This window comes from Pyxicephalus adspersus, chromosome Z, assembly GCF_032062135.1.
Source record: "Pyxicephalus adspersus chromosome Z, UCB_Pads_2.0, whole genome shotgun sequence".
NCBI lineage: Eukaryota > Metazoa > Chordata > Amphibia > Anura > Pyxicephalidae > Pyxicephalus > Pyxicephalus adspersus.
Genome location: NC_092871.1, coordinates 34,057,356 through 34,076,848, shown reverse-complemented (window position 1 = coordinate 34,076,848; position 19,493 = coordinate 34,057,356). Strand labels below are relative to the sequence as shown.

Here is a 19,493-nt window from a genome sequence, read left to right as displayed (position 1 = left end):
TGTAGAGTAACTAATAAATTGGTTTGTACCTGTCTGTCTGTGGAAAGAGTCAGGGTTAAAGTATATATAAAATTGCAAGTCCTTACTCTTTTAAAAACGTTCTTAAGCATTAAAATTTTGTAGTAAGAAATTAGTAAATGCCCTATCAGCTTAAACAAGTATTTTAACTAGTTGTGGGCAAGATTGCCTAATGCCAGTAACAGTCCTAAAGTTTGAGTCACCATATGTTGGACAGCTCCCACTCAATGGGAATCCTGTATGTAGATCACAGAGCAGGTGCATACCAACATGCATGGGGAAAGCACCTAAAAGTAAAATATACATCCCAAGCATGATTTTCAAATGATATATTTACTTTAAACTAATTCTCACAGCCACACACTAAAAAAATAAATAAATAAAGGATGACACAAGGTTTTTGACATTTTTTTTTTTATTTTAGAATATATTTTTGGGGTGCCCATGTAGTTTTCCTGTAAACATTTAAGATTTGCGTATGACCTAACAGGTTTACTGACAGACATCTACAGGGCAAAATATAAATCTAGCAGAGAAACAAGAAACACAACCTACAACATACTCTGTCCAGACAAGCTATGAGTTAGGCAATGGAAAATGCTTTCTTATTCAACGTTTTTTTTTTCACTACCCATCAATACAGTGCATAGAATCTGCCGAGTAGTTAACCTGACCACATTGTTAATCCTTTGGAGAACTGTGAGTTTAAACTGAAGTAAAGCGCTTGTGGTTGTATCAGGTTCTGTCTTCTTTCCCCAGGATCATGACCTAGATAGTTCCCTCATGATCATTGCTTTATTTAGCGAAAGAATTACACATTGCTCAGAGCATCAACACCTGGAAGGACTTTTCCTGTAAGGTGATAAAAAAAAAAAGAAATATTAATAAAAAATTAACATATAAGACGAATTATGTACAGATGGAAGGATCTAAAAGAACAGACTGTTTAAAGATCAACACAACAGAGGTAATGGTCAGGCATATTCATACCTAACTTGCTTACGCAATATAAACTTATCAATCAACATAAGGAACAAAACTGAAAACCACTCAAACTTGGTCCAGCTAAAAAAAGAAAATGTAATATAGTCCATCTTACCAGATAATTCTTAAATCTAACGGCTGCATTTGTTTGTTTTTTTTAGCTTCCCTACTTTATTGAAGCACATGTTGGTTCTGCAAGATACCCTTTGATACTGCATTGATAGAGAAGCACTTTTTTCACCTTGGGCCGCTTTCACAATTTGCACTAAAAAACCTAAACACTATTGCAAGTAAAAAAACAGAATTGAAAATTTTAAGTAAAAAGTATATGGGTATCAGGGGACCTCTCTATAGAAAATAAAGCCATCAACATTTTCCAGGGATTCTTCTTCCCATGTAAAGTCAAAATTTAACTTGGTATACAAAGAAGATTTCCACCTATACATATGTTATATATCACGTAGGCCACATCCCTTATTAAATTCAGAAAAAAAAAAAAAAAAAGAATATACGAAACTAGAAAATTGATACCAGAGCAAAACATATAACAGCTTCACTGCCATGACTACCAATCTGTTCCCCACTACTGATCCTAACAGAGAGTGTTGCTAAGAAAACAAGCATCAGAGATTCTCTCTCCTGAGGAAGCAGATATTTCCGCAAAACGCGTAGAGAATTTACCCAGAATGTATCCCTCACAGGGACACTCTGAAATGAAGCGCTGTACATTAAATAGGGATTGCAAATGACAGACTAATACAGACAGTGATACAGGAGGAGAGGACCCTGCCCCATAAAAGAAAACTTTTATATCTCCAGCATCAGAAAATAGCATTTAAACGGTTAATAAAGTTTTTGCATATAATGTTATAGGCACACCACATGTATCCACATGACAAGTAATTTGAATTTATGGAGGTAATATGCATAGGTCACTGTTGCAGTTCCTTCATTTTATTTGTAACCAGGAAATTGGTATGTTAACCATAATATAAAATTTAGGTAAAATCTGTAATCACCCCAGAATTTTTTTCTGCCTGGAGGGGGGGAAACTAGCTGGGTGGTCAAAAAGTGACCAGACACACTTAGGGTTTCCATTTGCTCATTTTTTTGTATTATACTTCAACTGTTCTAGTGCCCCTGTATTTTGACCTCACTTCTTGGTGACCCATATTTTGAAAATGAATTGATTTCAACCAAAAAAACGCTTGCTTATCAGTGATGAGCAGGCCGAATTCAGGTCTAAGGAGACAGCTGGGGTGACAAACTAGCCCTAAACAAATTGCACAACAATACTGAAACAGAATGTTTTGTTGCAAGGTTATACTTTTTTGCAAAATGTTTTAAGCAGTTAAGTCACCTAAAACATACTTTCAAAAACTGCTACTGTGCACCGTCTCTCATACAGCACACACTTTAGTGTAACAGGGCTCTCTGGTGGACAGCAGATAATTATTGATCTGAACTTCAGCACTGTGACCACACTGTTTGCATGATGGTAGCTCCATGTAAGGGTTAAGGCAGTTCTGTTGGCCTGAGCAGCTGTCTCATGACAGTCGGGTGACAAATGAAAATTGAAAGGGTGGTGCACCCAGCTAAAAGGCACTGGGGAGAACACTAGTTGGCCTTATCACAACAGCGTACTTAGTGCAGAAAAGTTAAGCATAGAAGTAGTCTTTAATTTACCCCGTGCGACTGTTATACAGTACTGTATAAAACATTAGATCATTATGTGTTTGTCTGCAAGTCAAAACAGGCAGACAGCACAGATATAGGCTTTTAAAAGATACAAAAGGTACCTAATATATTTCTTCAATAGAATTAAAGTGATACATAGAATTATTGTAATAGGATTAAAGTGGAACAGATGGTCAAGATGTTTCCCCTTTTGACAGACACAACGTGTCTAAAAAAATTTTAATGTTATTTAATGTAGGACCAACCTACTCATTCAGTTTTTATATTGAATAAAATGTAAAAAGCCTGAAAAAAAAATAATGCAGCCACCAAACCTAACAGGTTAGCTTCATTATTTTACATTTTTATTCTTAGGTTATATTACATTTCATATGTAGAACTATCCAGTAGCTTGCGGTCATTACCTTCAAGCAGTTCCAGGCTAGCACCTCCTCCAGTGCTGACATGGCTGACTTTGTCTTCAGTGTCCCACTTAGCACAGCAGGTTGCAGTATCTCCTCCACCTGTAGACAGAAAAGATAATATTTTAAAAATGTGTACTTTTTAAATACGTTTGCAGTGTGGCCCATGGTGAGTTTACCAACTCAGATTTTTCACAGGACTTAAATTAAAAAAAAAAAATGAATGAATTCTTTAAGAAAATTTTGGGTTCTCATCACTTTCACCTAGTGATAGTGATTGCTAGGTGAATCTCTTTGGTAGGGTCACAGACAGCAATAAAATTTAACAGGGATATTAACAATTTCATAAGCTATCCAAAGCTGAAGAAAATTTTACCTGGATATATATTGTCCGTTATGTTGAAAAAGGGACTACTACACAGTACCAGGAGTAGCAATCTATGTTGAAAAGATCTGTAATGTAGTTTGCCACGTTATTGCAATTTCTCTCATACCTGGGTAGATACATACTGAATAAATAAATGTTTTTTACAGAAAATAGTCTGATCCCGTTATCCAGCCTTTGCAAATTTATTATTCTGCCAATTTACTACACTTACCACAAACAATTCTGGGGGAACCTAACTGCATGATTTTGGAGGTGTGGGGGGAAACGCAAGGCCAGCATTCGAACCTAGGGCCCAGCACTAATGAGGCGTGCTAAACACTAAGCCATCCGGTTGTTGTTAATTACTGCATCAAATTTAAATGCATGAACAAAAATGTTAAAAGTACAAGACTGCCATCTCTCACCAATAATGGTAACGGTTCCTTTGCCTGTGACTTCCACCACCTTGTCCATCACTGCTTTAGTTCCTTTAGCAAACTTGTCCCATTCAAACACGCCAACTGGACCATTCCAGACGATCTGCTTGGCTCTTCCAACAGCTTCCACAAATAGTTTCATGCTTTCTGGTCCACAGTCAAGACCCTGTATAAAGGAAACCATAAAAATTATTTGAGAAATGTCCACTATAGCACTGAACAATAATTCTTCTTTCCGTCAGAGGATTATCTAGTACAAACTTGATGAGGAAAAGATCCCCCCAAAAAGCTGATTTCATATGTAATAAATGCCACCATTAATGATGCAAACATTTACATACACAAAATGTTCTAAATTACACATAGGTTCTGAAAACCTGCAACATTTTACGCATGCAAGGGAAATTCTGACCATAATCTCTAGACTGAACTTCAACCTCTAGACACAGGTATTTATATAAAAAAAGTTTGATAATTAATAATCATGTGCTTCACAGAACTTCAGTTTATATCCACCAACTTGCAGCCATAAATGGTGTGATCCCTACAAAAAGACTACAAAAAGTAGGTTTATTTAAAAATGATGAAAGGCAAAGATTACAAATGTTAGAGTATTGGAGGCATTTTGCAAAATCCACAGCTAAATACATCCTGCTTTCAATCAGAGCTTTATAGGACACCTTTCTTTAAATTGGCACTCACCATCCATCCTTCTGGGATTCCACTGGCAACGGTGGCCTGTCCAGTGTTGGCATTCTCATCAAACTTGTCAGCAGTTGTGAAGTCCACGGGCAGAGTAATCCTTACTTTGTTTTTCTCAGCTTTAGCCATCAGATCTTTAACAATCTTTGCTCCCTCATCATCATACAAGGAAGTACCAATCTTTAAAGTTACAAAGATATATGTAAAAGTCGAATTCACATCTTAAAACCAACACAATTGAGAAAGCCATGTAAAAGATAAAATATCAAAACAGCACATTATAGGATACACAGAACATACCTCCATGTTGTTCAGTACTTTCAAAAAGGTGAACGCCATTCCTCCACCAATGATCATTTCATCCACTTTGTCCAACATGTTATTGATGAGCTGGATCTTGTCCTTGACCTTGGCCCTAAAAATAATAGATAAGCTTAGGATGTCTGGAGAGGAAGCAGCTTCTGTGTCTTCACAGATTTATATAAACAATGCATCTGCTGTTCCATCACTGACCCCTGCAGGGAGGATTATTCCACATACAGGAGTAGAGATAGTACAGGCATTCATAACCAGACACATGCCTAATATGCAGAGGTAGATGTGTCAACCCATCTATTATAAATTAAACGAGTGAAGCCCATTTGTTTGAAAATTTCATTTTTATCTGGGGCAATATGGGTTGATGACAATGTGGAGGTTGTAGTAGTTTGAGAGCATCCCCACAGCAATGGAGGTAAATTAAGTCCAACATTAATCTGGAATTAATAAAGTTCCAGCTGTTTACATCTAGGGATATTAGGGAACAATTCAAACAAATATATGGAGATTCAGTCTCAATGGTTACCCGCTGTCATTAATGGATCCATCCTGAGGGATATATTGACAAGTAACAGTGAATGATTGCAATACAAGTGAAGGGAGGAGAGCACAGCAGGGTGCCGCTTACATGTTCTCCTCCCTGATGCTGGAGGAGTATGTTATTATGAACTGTTCCCTATTATGCAAATGCTACACATGAATTGTAACAGGTCTCAGACATTCCAAATAGGGAAACCAGGCAAATCTTATAAACTATTCATGAAGATCTGCCTACCTGAGCACAAAAAAGTGAACAATATGTTCCTTTTAAAACAAAGCATGGGAGATCAATAGAGCTTGGGGGTTTGTTTGTGCAGGGTTAATTGCTGTTCAAGGTCAAGAGCACACAAACAGCTCTAAAATAACAGAACATTAACATGCCATACATTACTCTAGAATAAACACTGTCTTTTATGATCTGGAAGTTGTTTTTCTAGCTCAACTCTCCCAGCTTATTCAGCAATATACAGCTCAGCAGGAAAACACAGCATGAAAGTGAGGCTAGAGGGTAAAGTCTAAAGCCTACATAGAAACACTGTCACTAGATTAACACAATAGAGGCTGACACAGCATTAAAATCAATGAACACCCCCAGCTAATCTGTTCCTCTGCAGAAATGAAGACCATGTTAATCAAACTAGAGGACAGTGAGAAAGTATCACTTTAAAGCTACGTAAACACCTTCAATAATTGTCGTTTAAAAACGAACAATCAACGATTATTAACGATAACAGTGAACAATCGTTCATAGATAATTTACACATGCTAGATGCCATCATTTGAATGATACAGGAACTGATGTGTACCGGAGGAAGTGATGTACGTGTACCAGAGAAAGTGCATGCTCAGAACATTAACGAACGACCGTACACACAATAAATAGCGACCGATCGTCGCGCAATCAGATCTGCCGGGACAGTTGTTCGTTTCCAACGTCTTTACTTGCTTGTCGGCAACGTTGGTCAGTCGTTGTGCACCTTTTTAGTTAACAAACGATCGTTAGTCATTCGTTACCAACGATAAATATTGCAAGTGTGTACGCAGCTTAAGGCCAGCAATCATACTTAGTAATGTAAGGAAAAAGTGGAGGCAGCATGCATTGCAAAGTAATTTCTCTTTCCTGCACATGCTTGATGTTTTATCATGCAGGTACACAGAGGATTTTAAAATGCTGAAATACTGTTGCAGATAAGGATAACAAAAACTGTCTAGCTGTAATATAGGGTTGCCCAATACCCTTCTTTCCCGATATATGGTGCCAGCTAAAATGGTTAAGTTCAAACCTAATGCTTCTGCTCTCCTTCCGTAGCTGAAGTACCACTGGCACAATGTTCCACATCTGGTTGAAATGTCCATGGATATGTGCTTTTGGACTGAGGTCTACCAGATTATGTACACACTCCTCAATAGGGGTATTCTGTGTCCTCAAAATTGAAACAGGCACCAGTTCACACTTCTAACAAATGTATTACTGCAGCAAAACATACCCTAGCTCGGGCATGGTGGTCTGGTACACTCACATTTGCACAAGTGAAAAAGAAAATATGTAGTATTTTGTACAGGAAAACATGATGGCTAGGTTGCAAGACAGAATGAAGAGCTTCTGCAAAGTATGGTACCCCAGGTATCGTTTTAACTTCCTAAAGATTTCGATACCTCCCTACTAAATGTCTAATCAAATGTACTCTCTGGCCTTTGGCTGGAATGCATAAAGTGCAAGTGACAGCCTCCTGGGCTCCTGTTCTCTTCCCCCTGAGGGGAGACCTGTTTAGTTATAAGGGTAGCTTACAACTGGCCTAGGAACCAACCTAGGTACTAAGTATGTCATATTGTATTCTTACAAATATGTGCACCCTAGTAATTCTGTCAATAAGAACCTTCAGTGTGATATTACAAGATACTGTATGTAGATAATCTGGACATATGTACTAAGTAATGTATTGTTTACCCCATAATTGTAATGTAGATATCTCATGTAGTTTATTTTTGTACTTTTGTATTGGGTGTTCATAGCAAGCATTAATAAAAAATAATTGAAACAAAAAGGTTGCCTACTACAAAAGTACCAACACATGAATTAGGACAAAAAATAATATACAAATATACATATATGGGAAGAATGCCTCTTACACTGCTAACCAGTGAAAGGAATTCCACCTTCACATATAGCCAAAAAAAAACTGCAACCTCTGGAGGAACCCTAGTTGAGAAACACAGAGTTAGAGTATCTATACCCAAAACTTGCCTCTCTCCTTTTTAATTTTGAATATAGCAGTGTCAAGTTTTACTGTAGACAGAGGTTCCATTACAGAGATATAATCACTTGCAAAAAATGCAACCATGTGAATGATAGAACCGCTAATATTCTCCTTTTCCATGTTGCATATTATCCAATGCTCTACTTTCCAAGACAAAAAGTGGTCACAAGAACAGAATATAAAAGTAAATGTATTCTCTAGCTATCCCATTTTATCAGAAAAAAATGTCTGGGTATAGATATAATTTAAGCATACATCTCACTTGTCTTCATAGTACAGAGACTACAAGTTTGCAATTAATCACAAGATGCTTATGATAGTTTATAATCACTATCATAATAAATTTAAAAGTAATGAACTCTGATAAATGTGCACCAAAACAAAAAAAAAAACATGCAAAACACAGTATTTAACAAAATACTAGGTAAAATAGATGTAAAATACATAACCTAAAAATCAAAATATATATTATGGGGTCATACCTTTTCAAATACTGAATAACCTGTATTAACATAAGTGTGAACATAGGAAGCTAATAAGAATAAAATAATACTTACCCCCCAAGAATAGCAAGGAAAGGTCTTTCAGGGTTTTCCAGTGCCTTGGCAAAATAATCAAGTTCTTTCTTCATTAAGAAACCAGCAGCTCTTTGTGGCAAATCAACACCTACCATGGAGCTAAAAAGGAGATAAAAGCAGAGCTATGAAAAAAACGTTCTAGATGCAGGTTAACAAGAACATTTTCAAATGCAAAATTCATTATCTGGAACAAAAGAGTACCCAACAGTATCCCTGATTCATTAAAACATTAGGAAAGTTGGCTACCAATTTATATGCAAATACAACCCATGGATTAGGATATAAAACACAAGGTAGTGAGCCAGTTGCTGACAACCTGCATTATTCACCTCCCCCCTTTAAAATTACCTCATCACCATACCATTTACTTCAACAAAAAACTTCCCATAAGAATATATGTGCATTTTACATACAATATCTATATTCAAACAGAAAAAAGAGCTGCACTTTAAGTCAGTGAATCATGTTAATTCATTACAAATAAAATCCTGGTACAAAAGGATTTTCACCTGGGCATCCCTAATATATTGTGCTAAATAAAACCCTAGTGGCATAGCCCTTTCTCCTCCTAGGCTTGGGGTACTCCAACATGAGAGGAGAGAGTGAAGGAATGGACTCTTATGCCACGATCAGATGCACATTGCAAGTGAATAAAACATTTATGGCAAGGAAAAACAATTCTCTTTTGTTTCCCGTCCTTTTACTTTTTTGTAGGCTACAGGGTTCCTAAACATTTCTTTTTAACAGATCAGTATCTTATACTGACCAATCACTGACCAAAGATATCTGTGTTATCATATTAAAGCCAGCCAACCAAACATCCATTTTAAAATGGTAGATAAACAGACATGCTTGCTTTACCGAAGCCTCTGCATATTTCTATAGTATGCAGACCATTCTGGCACCAGACAAATCACTGTTTTATCAGGGTGTTTGTGTGGAGAGATCAGATTAGTTAATAGATGTAAAAGCATTAATAAAAAAAGAACTCCCTAACATCAAGTAGATAGTAAAGCATATGGTGTTAATTGTTTTGAAATATGAAAGCAATTTCGTGTATTCCTGGATGGGTCCCTGGGTATTTTAATGGCTCCCAGGAGGTTACTCTAGATACAGTAGTTGTTGCTAGAATACAGATGCAGTGATGCAAGTCCTGTACTGTGACTTATCTAAGAAGTTCTATTACCTGTGAGCTCTGTGTGCAGTCCCAAAAGCATCATTGACATAGATATCTCCAAGTTTAGACAGAGAGGCACGGAAAGCATCCACCTTAGCAGCATCTGCCTTGATCTAAAAATGATAAACAATGAAACATGGATTCCACATACTTCATACGTGTAAATGCACAACTAATCTTCCAGGTTATGTCAAAGTCAGGCTAATTGTAAAGGGCAACAACTTCCTTTACTCCAGCTTATATAACAAAGTTTCTATTTCAGTGGTACATGTATCCATAGATTTACTTATTGTAAAAAGTTTATGAACCAAGATTATTCTTTAAAAAAACAGGCACGGTGGCTCAGAGGTTAGCACTCTTTGCAGCGCTATTGCTAGTGCAAGACACGATCTGCATGGAGTTTGCAGATTCTCCTCGTGTCTGTGTGGGTTTCCTTCGGGTACTCGGATTTCCTCCCACATTCCAAAAACATGCAGTTAGGTTAAGTGGCTTCCCCCAAAATTGATCTTAGACTGTATTAAAGAAATATGACCGAGGAAGAGACATTGGATTGTGAGCTCCTTTGAGGGACAGCTAGTAACATGACTATGGACTTTGTAAAGTGCTGCGTAATATGGCGGCACTATGTAAATACTGCAAAATAATAATAATGCCTATTTGCCCTGCTCCAAGCAGGTATTATATTCCTAAAGACTTAAATGAGAATGCAAAACCAATTTATTCTGAACAAAAGCCTGTGGATACATGCCTGTAGAATGTAGCTGCCCTGTGTGTCAATGATATTTCCTGTTCCAGCACCGATATTCCATGTCAAATCTGTGTTAAATTCAATTGTCACATATTCAATTTAGTAGCTGGTATGCATTTGAAGGAGGCTGGGAACTCCGTGCTGCTATTCACATGAAGTTTATCCTAATTTATATTTTAAAACTGTCACAAGAATTCTAGATCGAACAGACTACATGTTTATACCTTACAATGGCTCAGTATTCCAGATCTGTCAAGCCCCAAATATTACAGCACAAAAGGAGGTTTTCAGTCACCAGAAAATGAACTGAACTGACCTCTTCAAAAAGCATTTCTGTAACGTCTCACATTCACCCAATGACAGTTCACACACTTGCTCTCCCACTTCAACCACTAAAGGTCACCCTAATATAGGACAGAGTTTCTCTAGCTGTACAGTAGTTTGAAAACTCAAGGACAGTATATTAAACCAGTTCAGGGATACTAAAAATAACAGAAGTCTAAATGACTCCTTTTTTGACCTTCAGTAAAATGTCAAAGGTCAAAAGTTCCACAGACATCTCAGATTGTAGTCGGTGCACTTGTGCTGAATGTACAAAAAGACAAACTGCTTTCAGGTTAACATTTGAATTATTTTCACAACTGAGAAAAGTAACTGTTAAGAATTTTATTTTAAGCCTGCTTTACAAACCCTTGTGGGACTAACATTTTCTAAACTTTCTTGAAGCATTACTTGCAAATTGTAGAAGTTGTATGTTCCCTGGTTCTCAAATTCATCCTGTGGCTTAGAGTAAATAGCCAAAAACAAAAAATATTCATGTAGCCAGTATGTCAGAGGTCTCAATTTGCATGCTTGTTCCCAGTTCATGTCTATGCAACGAAGCCAGGGAAGGGGCAGAACTGCAAGGTAACGGGCATAAAAGCAATGTAACTACCTTAATTCTATAGGAACAAATTTTATTCTAAATACTGCTTGAAAAAAAAAAACCAATGCATTATAAAAACTATTATTTCAAGAAACAATCTTGATAAACAGAAAGTCCATGGAAACCAACCTTGTTTCCAGATGCATCTTTGCCTTTACCCTCTTCCTCTACATGGAATCGCAGGTTCTCCAGGAGAATAACCGTTCCATCGGCTGGATTGGCACATGCTGCTTCTACTTCTGAGCCCACACAGTCCTTCAAAAACACCACATCCCTACACACGAAAGGAGAAAAAACATACTATAAGGATGCCCAATATGGTACTAACAAGGAGAAGTATGAATACTTTTACAAATATTCTTTTAAACTTTTCGTCACCCCTCACAATCTCTGTAGCAGATTCAATTTTTTTTATAAACATTATGCCTCCAGAGACAAGTTACAAAGGCTTGCTCAGAAAACACTGCATTGTCAGGAGATCACCAAATGGAGATACATTTGCGTGCATCCTTTCTGGCTTACTAAAATTGCAAATGTCTCCAATAGCCAAGTACTAATTAGCTTTTATGAGAGACATCCACAAAGTCATATAAGAAGCAAGAGCATCTTAGAGTGCAATGAAATCTAACCAGTGCAGGATAAGCATCTTGGCTTGGCCTTCACAAAAACATTATGAATAAATGCAAAATAGGAGTAAGTGGTTGTGACATTCATTTGATGAAAGCCTTAAAAATATTTTAGTATCCCATACTAAATTACTAAAATTGTTATAAAGGTTTTTTATAGGAAATAATATATTTAGGACCCATTCATACCTATGCATTGTGACAGCAAATAATTTACCACACCCCATGCAGTAAAACAAGCAGTGTATCATGTGCTTTTTAGGTATGCCATATATTCTCAGCCCTTTTATAATAATTGGGCTGCCTTAACACCATGCACATTAGCTAACTGCATAGACTGCAATAGAGTGAACAGGACATAAACGTTAATTAAAAATATTAAATTATTTATATTGAAAAAAGAACATGAAATAAAAAAATACCTATTTAAAAGAGCTTTAAGTTCCACAGCAACTGGTCCCAAGGAGTACTTATCAGGCATGGGAACACCATCCGGACGTCCAAGGTGGCTCATTAAAACAACGGATTTAGCACCATTATCCAAGCAATACTGGATGCTGGGAACAGCAGCTTTAATCCTAAATTCAACACACAGATCAACATTAGAAAGCAGCTGACCATAATGGTTCTCTTTAGCACAAATATTTTACACATTGGCTTAAAACATTACAAACCCTCACTAGATCAGGATAGATCATAAGAGACAAATTGTTACCATTCATCAAAGTAAAGAAATAGAAGTGTGGAGGAGTAATTTACAATAAACACATAATGTGCAAAGGATAAAACTTAGGTTAAGCAGTCCTTTAAATCCCAAACATGATAAAGTCTGGCAATACTGTAAGAATGTGTAGTACAGAATATATAGAAGCTGTCTGGACTTTTAAACTATATTGATCACTTTTTCTACATACTCTTTACCTACCTTACATGAAGGTACACTGTTTAGAATACAAACATTTAGACCACATATCAATACAGTGATTAAAGCGGCCACGAGACCCATGCGTTCCTCGGTATTCGAAAGCACGTGCCTTTCTCTAGCCTCAACCAAAGGTCAAATTTCAGTGATCTACTCGGCTCTAGTAGCCCCAACTGATAAATTGCATTACATGAGGGACTGGGAATCTGAATTGGGTATTACATGGGATCTGGAAGATTGGTGGGATAGAGTGGATTACCTCACCAGGATCTCCCTGAATTCGGCAGTGATAGAAGCCAATTATAAGGTTGCTCTTAGGTGGTATCTCACACCAGACAGGCTAGCGAAAATGTTCCCTTCCCTTTCTCCTTTCGGGACTGTGACGCTAGAGGTTCAATGCTTCATATTTGGTGGTCATGTCCTATAGCCAGAAGATATTGGGACAGGGTGTTCGATTTCATATCTACCGTTCTCCATCAACCGATTGGTAGCACTGTTGAAGCAGCCCTGTTTGGCAGGCTTGATACATCCCTCCCTGGTCCCTCAAAAAAATTGATCGGATTGATATTATTGGCGGCCAGAATCTCCCTAGCCAAAGCCTGGAAGTCCCCCTCGATATCATTAGACCCTATACACACCAAATTGAACTGGATTATGATTAATGATAGATTGACCCACACTCTAAAGAATTTGTTGGATAAATTCGAAGATATATGGGAACCTTGGATCGTATTAACAATGCTTAATATAGATTCAGCCTCCCTGGTGAGATATAATATGCTAATGTGAACGGTCTGCACGACTTCCTCTTCCCTCTCCTCCCCTCCCAGTAGTTTAATTGTTTCTTGTTTTGTCTTTGTTTTATTCTATAACGGGGGCACAGGCTTGGTTTACCTTCATGTTTAAAATTTTGATGTGTATGGGTTTACCTTTTTCAACAAGCTCAGATGGTATGACATGTTCCCTAATTCATTGTTCTCAGGAATTTATTCCTTTTAGATATACCAGGATTATAGCAACTCTGTGTTTCAGACATTGTATGACTCGTTAATCAATGTCCATACATGTACATCTATACCTTGCCGACCCTTGTTCAGTTATTTTGTTAATACCTTGTTTTCTATGTTGACTTAATTGTACTTGTTCCTATAAAATTCAATAAAGATATTGAAATACAAACATTTAGACCACAAATGTAGCTATTGTGAACAGGTTTAACCCATTGAAACCGATTCATACCCACATGTGTACCTGCGTGTATGAATGAGTGAAGAGTATAATAGTCCTTGCAAGCCTAAGTGCTTACCGTTTGTAGTCTGTAAACTGGAAATCCATTCCAGAATTAAAAGTTTACCAGTAAAATCTTCAGGTAAGCTAAGATACTGAAGTTACAAAACAGGTATTCAAGGACATTAAATATTACCCTTACTGCACAACTAGTCATCCTTTATGCAAACACCGGCATCTGAACAGAGTCCAGGAGTAGGCGCAGGTTAAAGTAAGTGTGGTACCCTTAGCTGTAAGTTTCTCTCAGAAGATGCAACAGGCTCATAATGTATTGGTTTACTACGATTTTTTTTTTAACTTCCTTTACTGCTGCATATTATATGCTTTATATTTCACTTGGTCAATCTTCCCAATCATAACCCTTCATCGTGAAAAACCTGAAATATATCCCTAGTTTTTAAATTTCTCCCACCTTTTAGGGGTTACAGTGGTAAAATTTGTATAATCTATTTCACAAGCCAGCATGTAGGCAAACATTTAAAAAGGGGTCCTGCTCTCCTCTTTTTGTTTTTCTTTTTGTAATAGAAAAAAAAAAAATACATAAAATTACACACACACACACTATATACCGAAATAAAAGTATACCAATTACAATTAAACTGTATTACGAATAGGTAAAGCTGCTAGCAACCTACCTTTGGTTGTTTGTAATCTTGCCATCTTTCATAGGGACATTAAAGTCAACCCTAGAGAAAAAAAAGAAAAATATGCATTAATTACATTTTTGTTTTACCTTAATAAAAGGCTATTTTGCTGAAAATGACCCCCAATAAGTACAGATAACAAAAATAAAAACCTGGACAAACTAATGTCCAAAGCCTGTCCAATAAATGATCCACCCTATGATGGGGATGATTGTCCACCCATGGAGAAAATCTCCCTTAAGTGCCAAGGTTTCTCCTTTTCCAATGACAAAGGTTCAAATAAACAAAATAAAGAAAAACTTTTTTTGCAGCAACTGGTTACAGCATTAATTATTTACAAATGAACAGTTCAATGTTGCCGTTATAACGGACAGCAGGTTCAGCCAAGGTTCATATACAGTTTGACTTCCGAAGATAAGTTACAAAAAAAAAAAAAAGTAAAAAAATTAATAGTATATGCCATTAGCAACTTTTATTTATAAAATTAACACATTCACTTTACGATAAATGGTGGCTGAAGGCAATTGTAAGCTATTCTGGACAGGGTCACCATCTGTATTCGTCTGTCATTTGCAACCCGTCAGATGATTCTCGTCCGATTATCATTTCAGGGCTAGTATTAAAAGAGAATCTGACGTGTTTACAGCGGCCATCCTTTCACCAACGACTGTAATACAAGTGAAGGTAAGAGTGCAGCAGGGTGCCGCTGGTCATTCTTCCCCCTCCCCTGTCCATAGAGCAGAACGTTGCTGTATGTAGTGCTCATTCATACATTTTTCAGTCTTTTGCTGTGGGAAAGGATTGTGAAAAATCCTTTCCAACCACAAAAGTCCAACGTGTGTTTGTAAACAAAGAGGTGGGGGGTATGTAGAATACAATAGGTGTGGGGAATAGAATTGTGGCTAATTAGTGTGGAGACAGAAGATGGGTAGGCAAAATATTTTAGAGAAATGTCATGCATGTTGCACTATGCAAATATGCCTGTCTGCCACTACCATACAACAAAACCAGAAACCCATCTCTGCCTCCTTCACAAGAAAGCTTGTACAATAGAGGACTGCCCCATCCAGTGAAGGCCATCAGATCCACAAATGTTCAATAATATAGCCATTTGTAAATGGCCTGATATTAGCAGATAATATTAACAAAACGACAGCCATCAGTCATACAGGACTTGTAGGTTTACCAGCAATATGCTCTGCCAGTACATACACAAAGGTATCTGTCTCATACATTTTGGTTTGTGTAAAGGTATTTGTGCATTTAATGTTATTTTCTTTCTTTTACAGTCACCTAACCTTTACACAAACATAGACAATCCTTTATATAATGTGGCAGTGTGACTCAGCTTTTATAACGGAAGTTAATGTCTTGGCAGAATTACAACAGACTCAGGGAGAGACATGCACAGCATAACCTTTTACCAAAACTCCCAGCCATATTTTTACAGCTCCCATTTTAGGAGGGTTGGGGGCCTGAGTGGTTATATGCACATTTTGGACTATACATAAAATAACATTTATGCACAGATGGCAAATCTTAGCTTCAGTCTGGCTCAATTGACCTTCACTGAAAAATCAGTAGTGACCTAGATTGGCTTGCTGGAACAAGCTAAACTTGGACAGATCAATCCGGCATGGAAGGCAATTACCTTCTTCAGAAAACTATTTAATGTCTAAAAAGGATATAACGCTCAGCAGTATCACAACTAGTTATTTACAGAAAAAAATATAAACATTTCATTGACAGTGACTAAGCTGCACCTAATGTTGTAGGAGTAAAATTTATTGCTTCCAAAAATTTCTGAAAGAGGACCATTACCCAGAACAGTGCCAGACTCACTTTGCTATGTCGTACCCATGTAGAAGGGCAGCTCTAACCTGGAAACAACCACAAAAATAAGAAGCAGCACCAAAGCTCTATTCATGTGTGGTGGAGGTAAACTGCATACAAAATGCAGGACGCTCTTTCTCCCATAATAGTCAAAGGCACCATTATTTGTTCTACTCCCTGCTGTTTCTGTGCCATTGGCTATGTTACATGAATATTGTTACAAAGTTTGCATGTAGGTAACTAAACCAAAAATGCACATAGGTGAACAGGGCATAACATGGGGAAAAAAATTACTTCACTATGCAGCACTGCACAAGTTAAATCAGACGTGACGTCATGTCAGTCACATGTCCTGCATACTATTTTAGTCTTCAAAGGATGCCAGGCAGAATTATCTTGGTCTTCCTGACCTGACCATGCACCTGCTGGATACAGCCAGACGGTATTAATGTGAGGACCAGACAGATTTGCATTTATTAACATATATTGTTCATTTCTTTGCCATACCTAGAAATATAATTTTGCAAGTTTGTATTCCTAGACTGGTGATGCATACATTTAAAATAAAATTATCATATTCATAGAAGAATAGATGGATGCAGATTAATCTGCTCTGTGCTATTTAAACATCACAGAGCAACCATCCCTGATCAGTAGGCCTGATGCTAGATTTCAGACATGGCCTCCACCACATGCAGATGACTCATTTCCATGTGTGCTTCATGTATCATGAATTCAGTGCACTGCTCTCCTGAGGATAACATTATATCTCCATTTACCTTCAAGGTGACTATGTCAGAAAACACAGCAGAGCATCACTATAGATCAATACAGATCAGCCACACAAATCCGGACTTCACTGATCACAGACATCATTGCATCAGTAAGATGCACAGGTCCAAATATTTATAATAAACTTGGCATATTCACCAAAAATGTAAAATAACCAATATCGGATCAACATAATAATAAAAATATATTCAAACCTAAAAGAAACACGCAGGCACCCTCACTGATCCATCATTCTGAAAAGGTCAATTCTCTTGTGGTCATTGAAAGACTTCAATCCTTGGAGTCTTTAAACAAATGTGACGATGGTCTACCATTATAGAATATAACATTCAATCCTCTCTCTAGAGGCCCATGATTCTTCCTTTGCAGAGCTGCAGCCTTCCTAGGACTTGTGCACACTTCCATAAATATCAGATGACTGTGTACCCCACTGCAGGTCCATCCTCTGCCCTCTGGGTCAATGATGACTTCAGTAGTGCTATAAGGAGCCAGAGGATGAAGCCAAAGGGTGCAATTGGGAACATGGGCATCCGATCCTCCAAAAAGTCTTACAGAGGTTGCAGTACTGAAAGGGATAAAATCAAACACCATAGGTGGATTAAAGAGAGATAGATATACAAGATCCATAGCAGGAGGTTTTTAAAAAAAAAAAAAAAAAAAAAAAAGCCTTTAGTGTCACTGCAGTAAGGAATGCTGCAACAGCAAGCTACAGGATTCTCCCAGCACAGGTTTGCAACCTGTAATAGGCATGCAGCAGACCACCCCTACCTTGGTTCTGGGGTCTCTGTATTTTTTCAACCTATAAATGCTCTGTGTAATTTAACCCTTATAACATTTTAGCCACGACCACTAGTTTGAATTTTGTACACAGATTTCCAGATGAAGATTTCTCACGTAATAGATGAAGCAATGATCAGAGGTTGTGAAACCTGCAAACTAAAACTGACATTTACTAGTAGTCAGCCAAGCACATGCTGGTTTTTGTTTAACCCTTCCTCTGCCAGGAAAAATGCTGATTTTGTAACCCTTCCTCTGCCATTTTTGTAGATCAGGGTTACTAGCAGGGTGTCACTGGCAGGCTTATAGTAAAGCATTGCAGAGGATGAGGATGCAGCAGTCACACCCACACATGAATGGCAGTCTCATGCAGGACATGTGCTCCACTGAATTATTATGATATTATGACGTTTTCCTGTCCTATAAATTATTATTTAAGCCATCTCTATGTCTGCCATTTTGACCAATCACATCTCACGGTTGGATACAATATAACACTATGACAAAGTCCTCAGGTGACTGCGATAAGACACGGGGTTGTGAAGCCTGACTTGCATCTCACATATGCATGTGTTCAGTATTCTCACCTCATCACCACCCTCTTCCCCTTCACGGCCACCTTATCCAGGGTCAGTTTGTTGGACAGAGACATGTTGGCAGCAGGTTCGCTTCACTTGCAAATGGCAACAAGAGAGCCTCGGTACAGGTCACCTTAACACCGCGGAGGCTACGTCTATAGACGCCTATGATTGGTCCTCGGTAGGGGCTGGAATAACTTGCTATCGTGTAATTGGCTATCTCGGCTGTCAAATTTGGCTAAAGCCCCGCCCATAAAACACAGCTATGTAGGCGGGACTGAAGGGAACTGACAGGCCAGTGAGTCAGTGGGCCGAGAAACGTCAGCGGGCATCCATCACGTCTGTCACGTCGGATATTAAAAGCACAGAAGCATCGTTTTGTAAGTGAAATACTCAGTAGTCACTGAGGCAGAGAAAGATGCCAAATAAAGCAAATACTAATCCGCCATGCAGGAAATGTATGACCCAGTCCTGTTGTCTGCAACAAAGTATATGTACACCCAAACACTGAAATCTCAGAATCTGCAACAGTTTATGGAACTGTGAAAATATTTTTAATGTTCTTTTATATTGTAGCTTTCATTGAGATGGTGGCAGGTAAATTCAGACACTTCCTGTTAATGGGTGACAGCAAGGTAGCTGACTCCCAATTGTAAATACACCCTGGGTCTGATTTATTAAAGCGTACCTAAATTTTCACTTTACATAAAAGGTAGACAACCCTTGTCTATGTAAAGGCAAAATGTTATTCATTCTTTTTTTGTGTGCAACTCCCTTTTTTTAAAAAAAGGTGCATCACCTCCCCTTTCAGTCTTGACCGTCAAGGCCAGGGGTGTCAAACTCAAATACACAGTGGGGCAAAATAAAACATTTGGTGAAAGCC

At 37.8% G+C, this 19,493-nt stretch overlaps 1 protein-coding gene across 1 annotated transcript; it reads right to left on the bottom strand.

Annotated features, from left to right (window-relative positions):
- Positions 1 to 415: 415 nt before the first annotated feature.
- On the bottom strand, positions 416 to 18,771 carry LOC140344541 (phosphoglycerate kinase). The gene is made up of 11 exons (XM_072431754.1): positions 18,620 to 18,771; positions 14,622 to 14,672; positions 12,200 to 12,355; positions 11,281 to 11,425; positions 9,488 to 9,591; positions 8,281 to 8,400; positions 4,908 to 5,022; positions 4,608 to 4,787; positions 3,894 to 4,071; positions 3,105 to 3,203; positions 416 to 870 (listed from the first exon to the last, which is right to left on the bottom strand). The coding sequence occupies exons 1-11, from the start codon at positions 18,682 to 18,684 to the stop codon at positions 830 to 832; spliced, it is 1,254 nt and encodes a 417-aa protein (XP_072287855.1). The 5' UTR covers positions 18,685 to 18,771; the 3' UTR covers positions 416 to 829.
- Between the last annotated feature and the right edge of the window lie 722 nt (positions 18,772 to 19,493).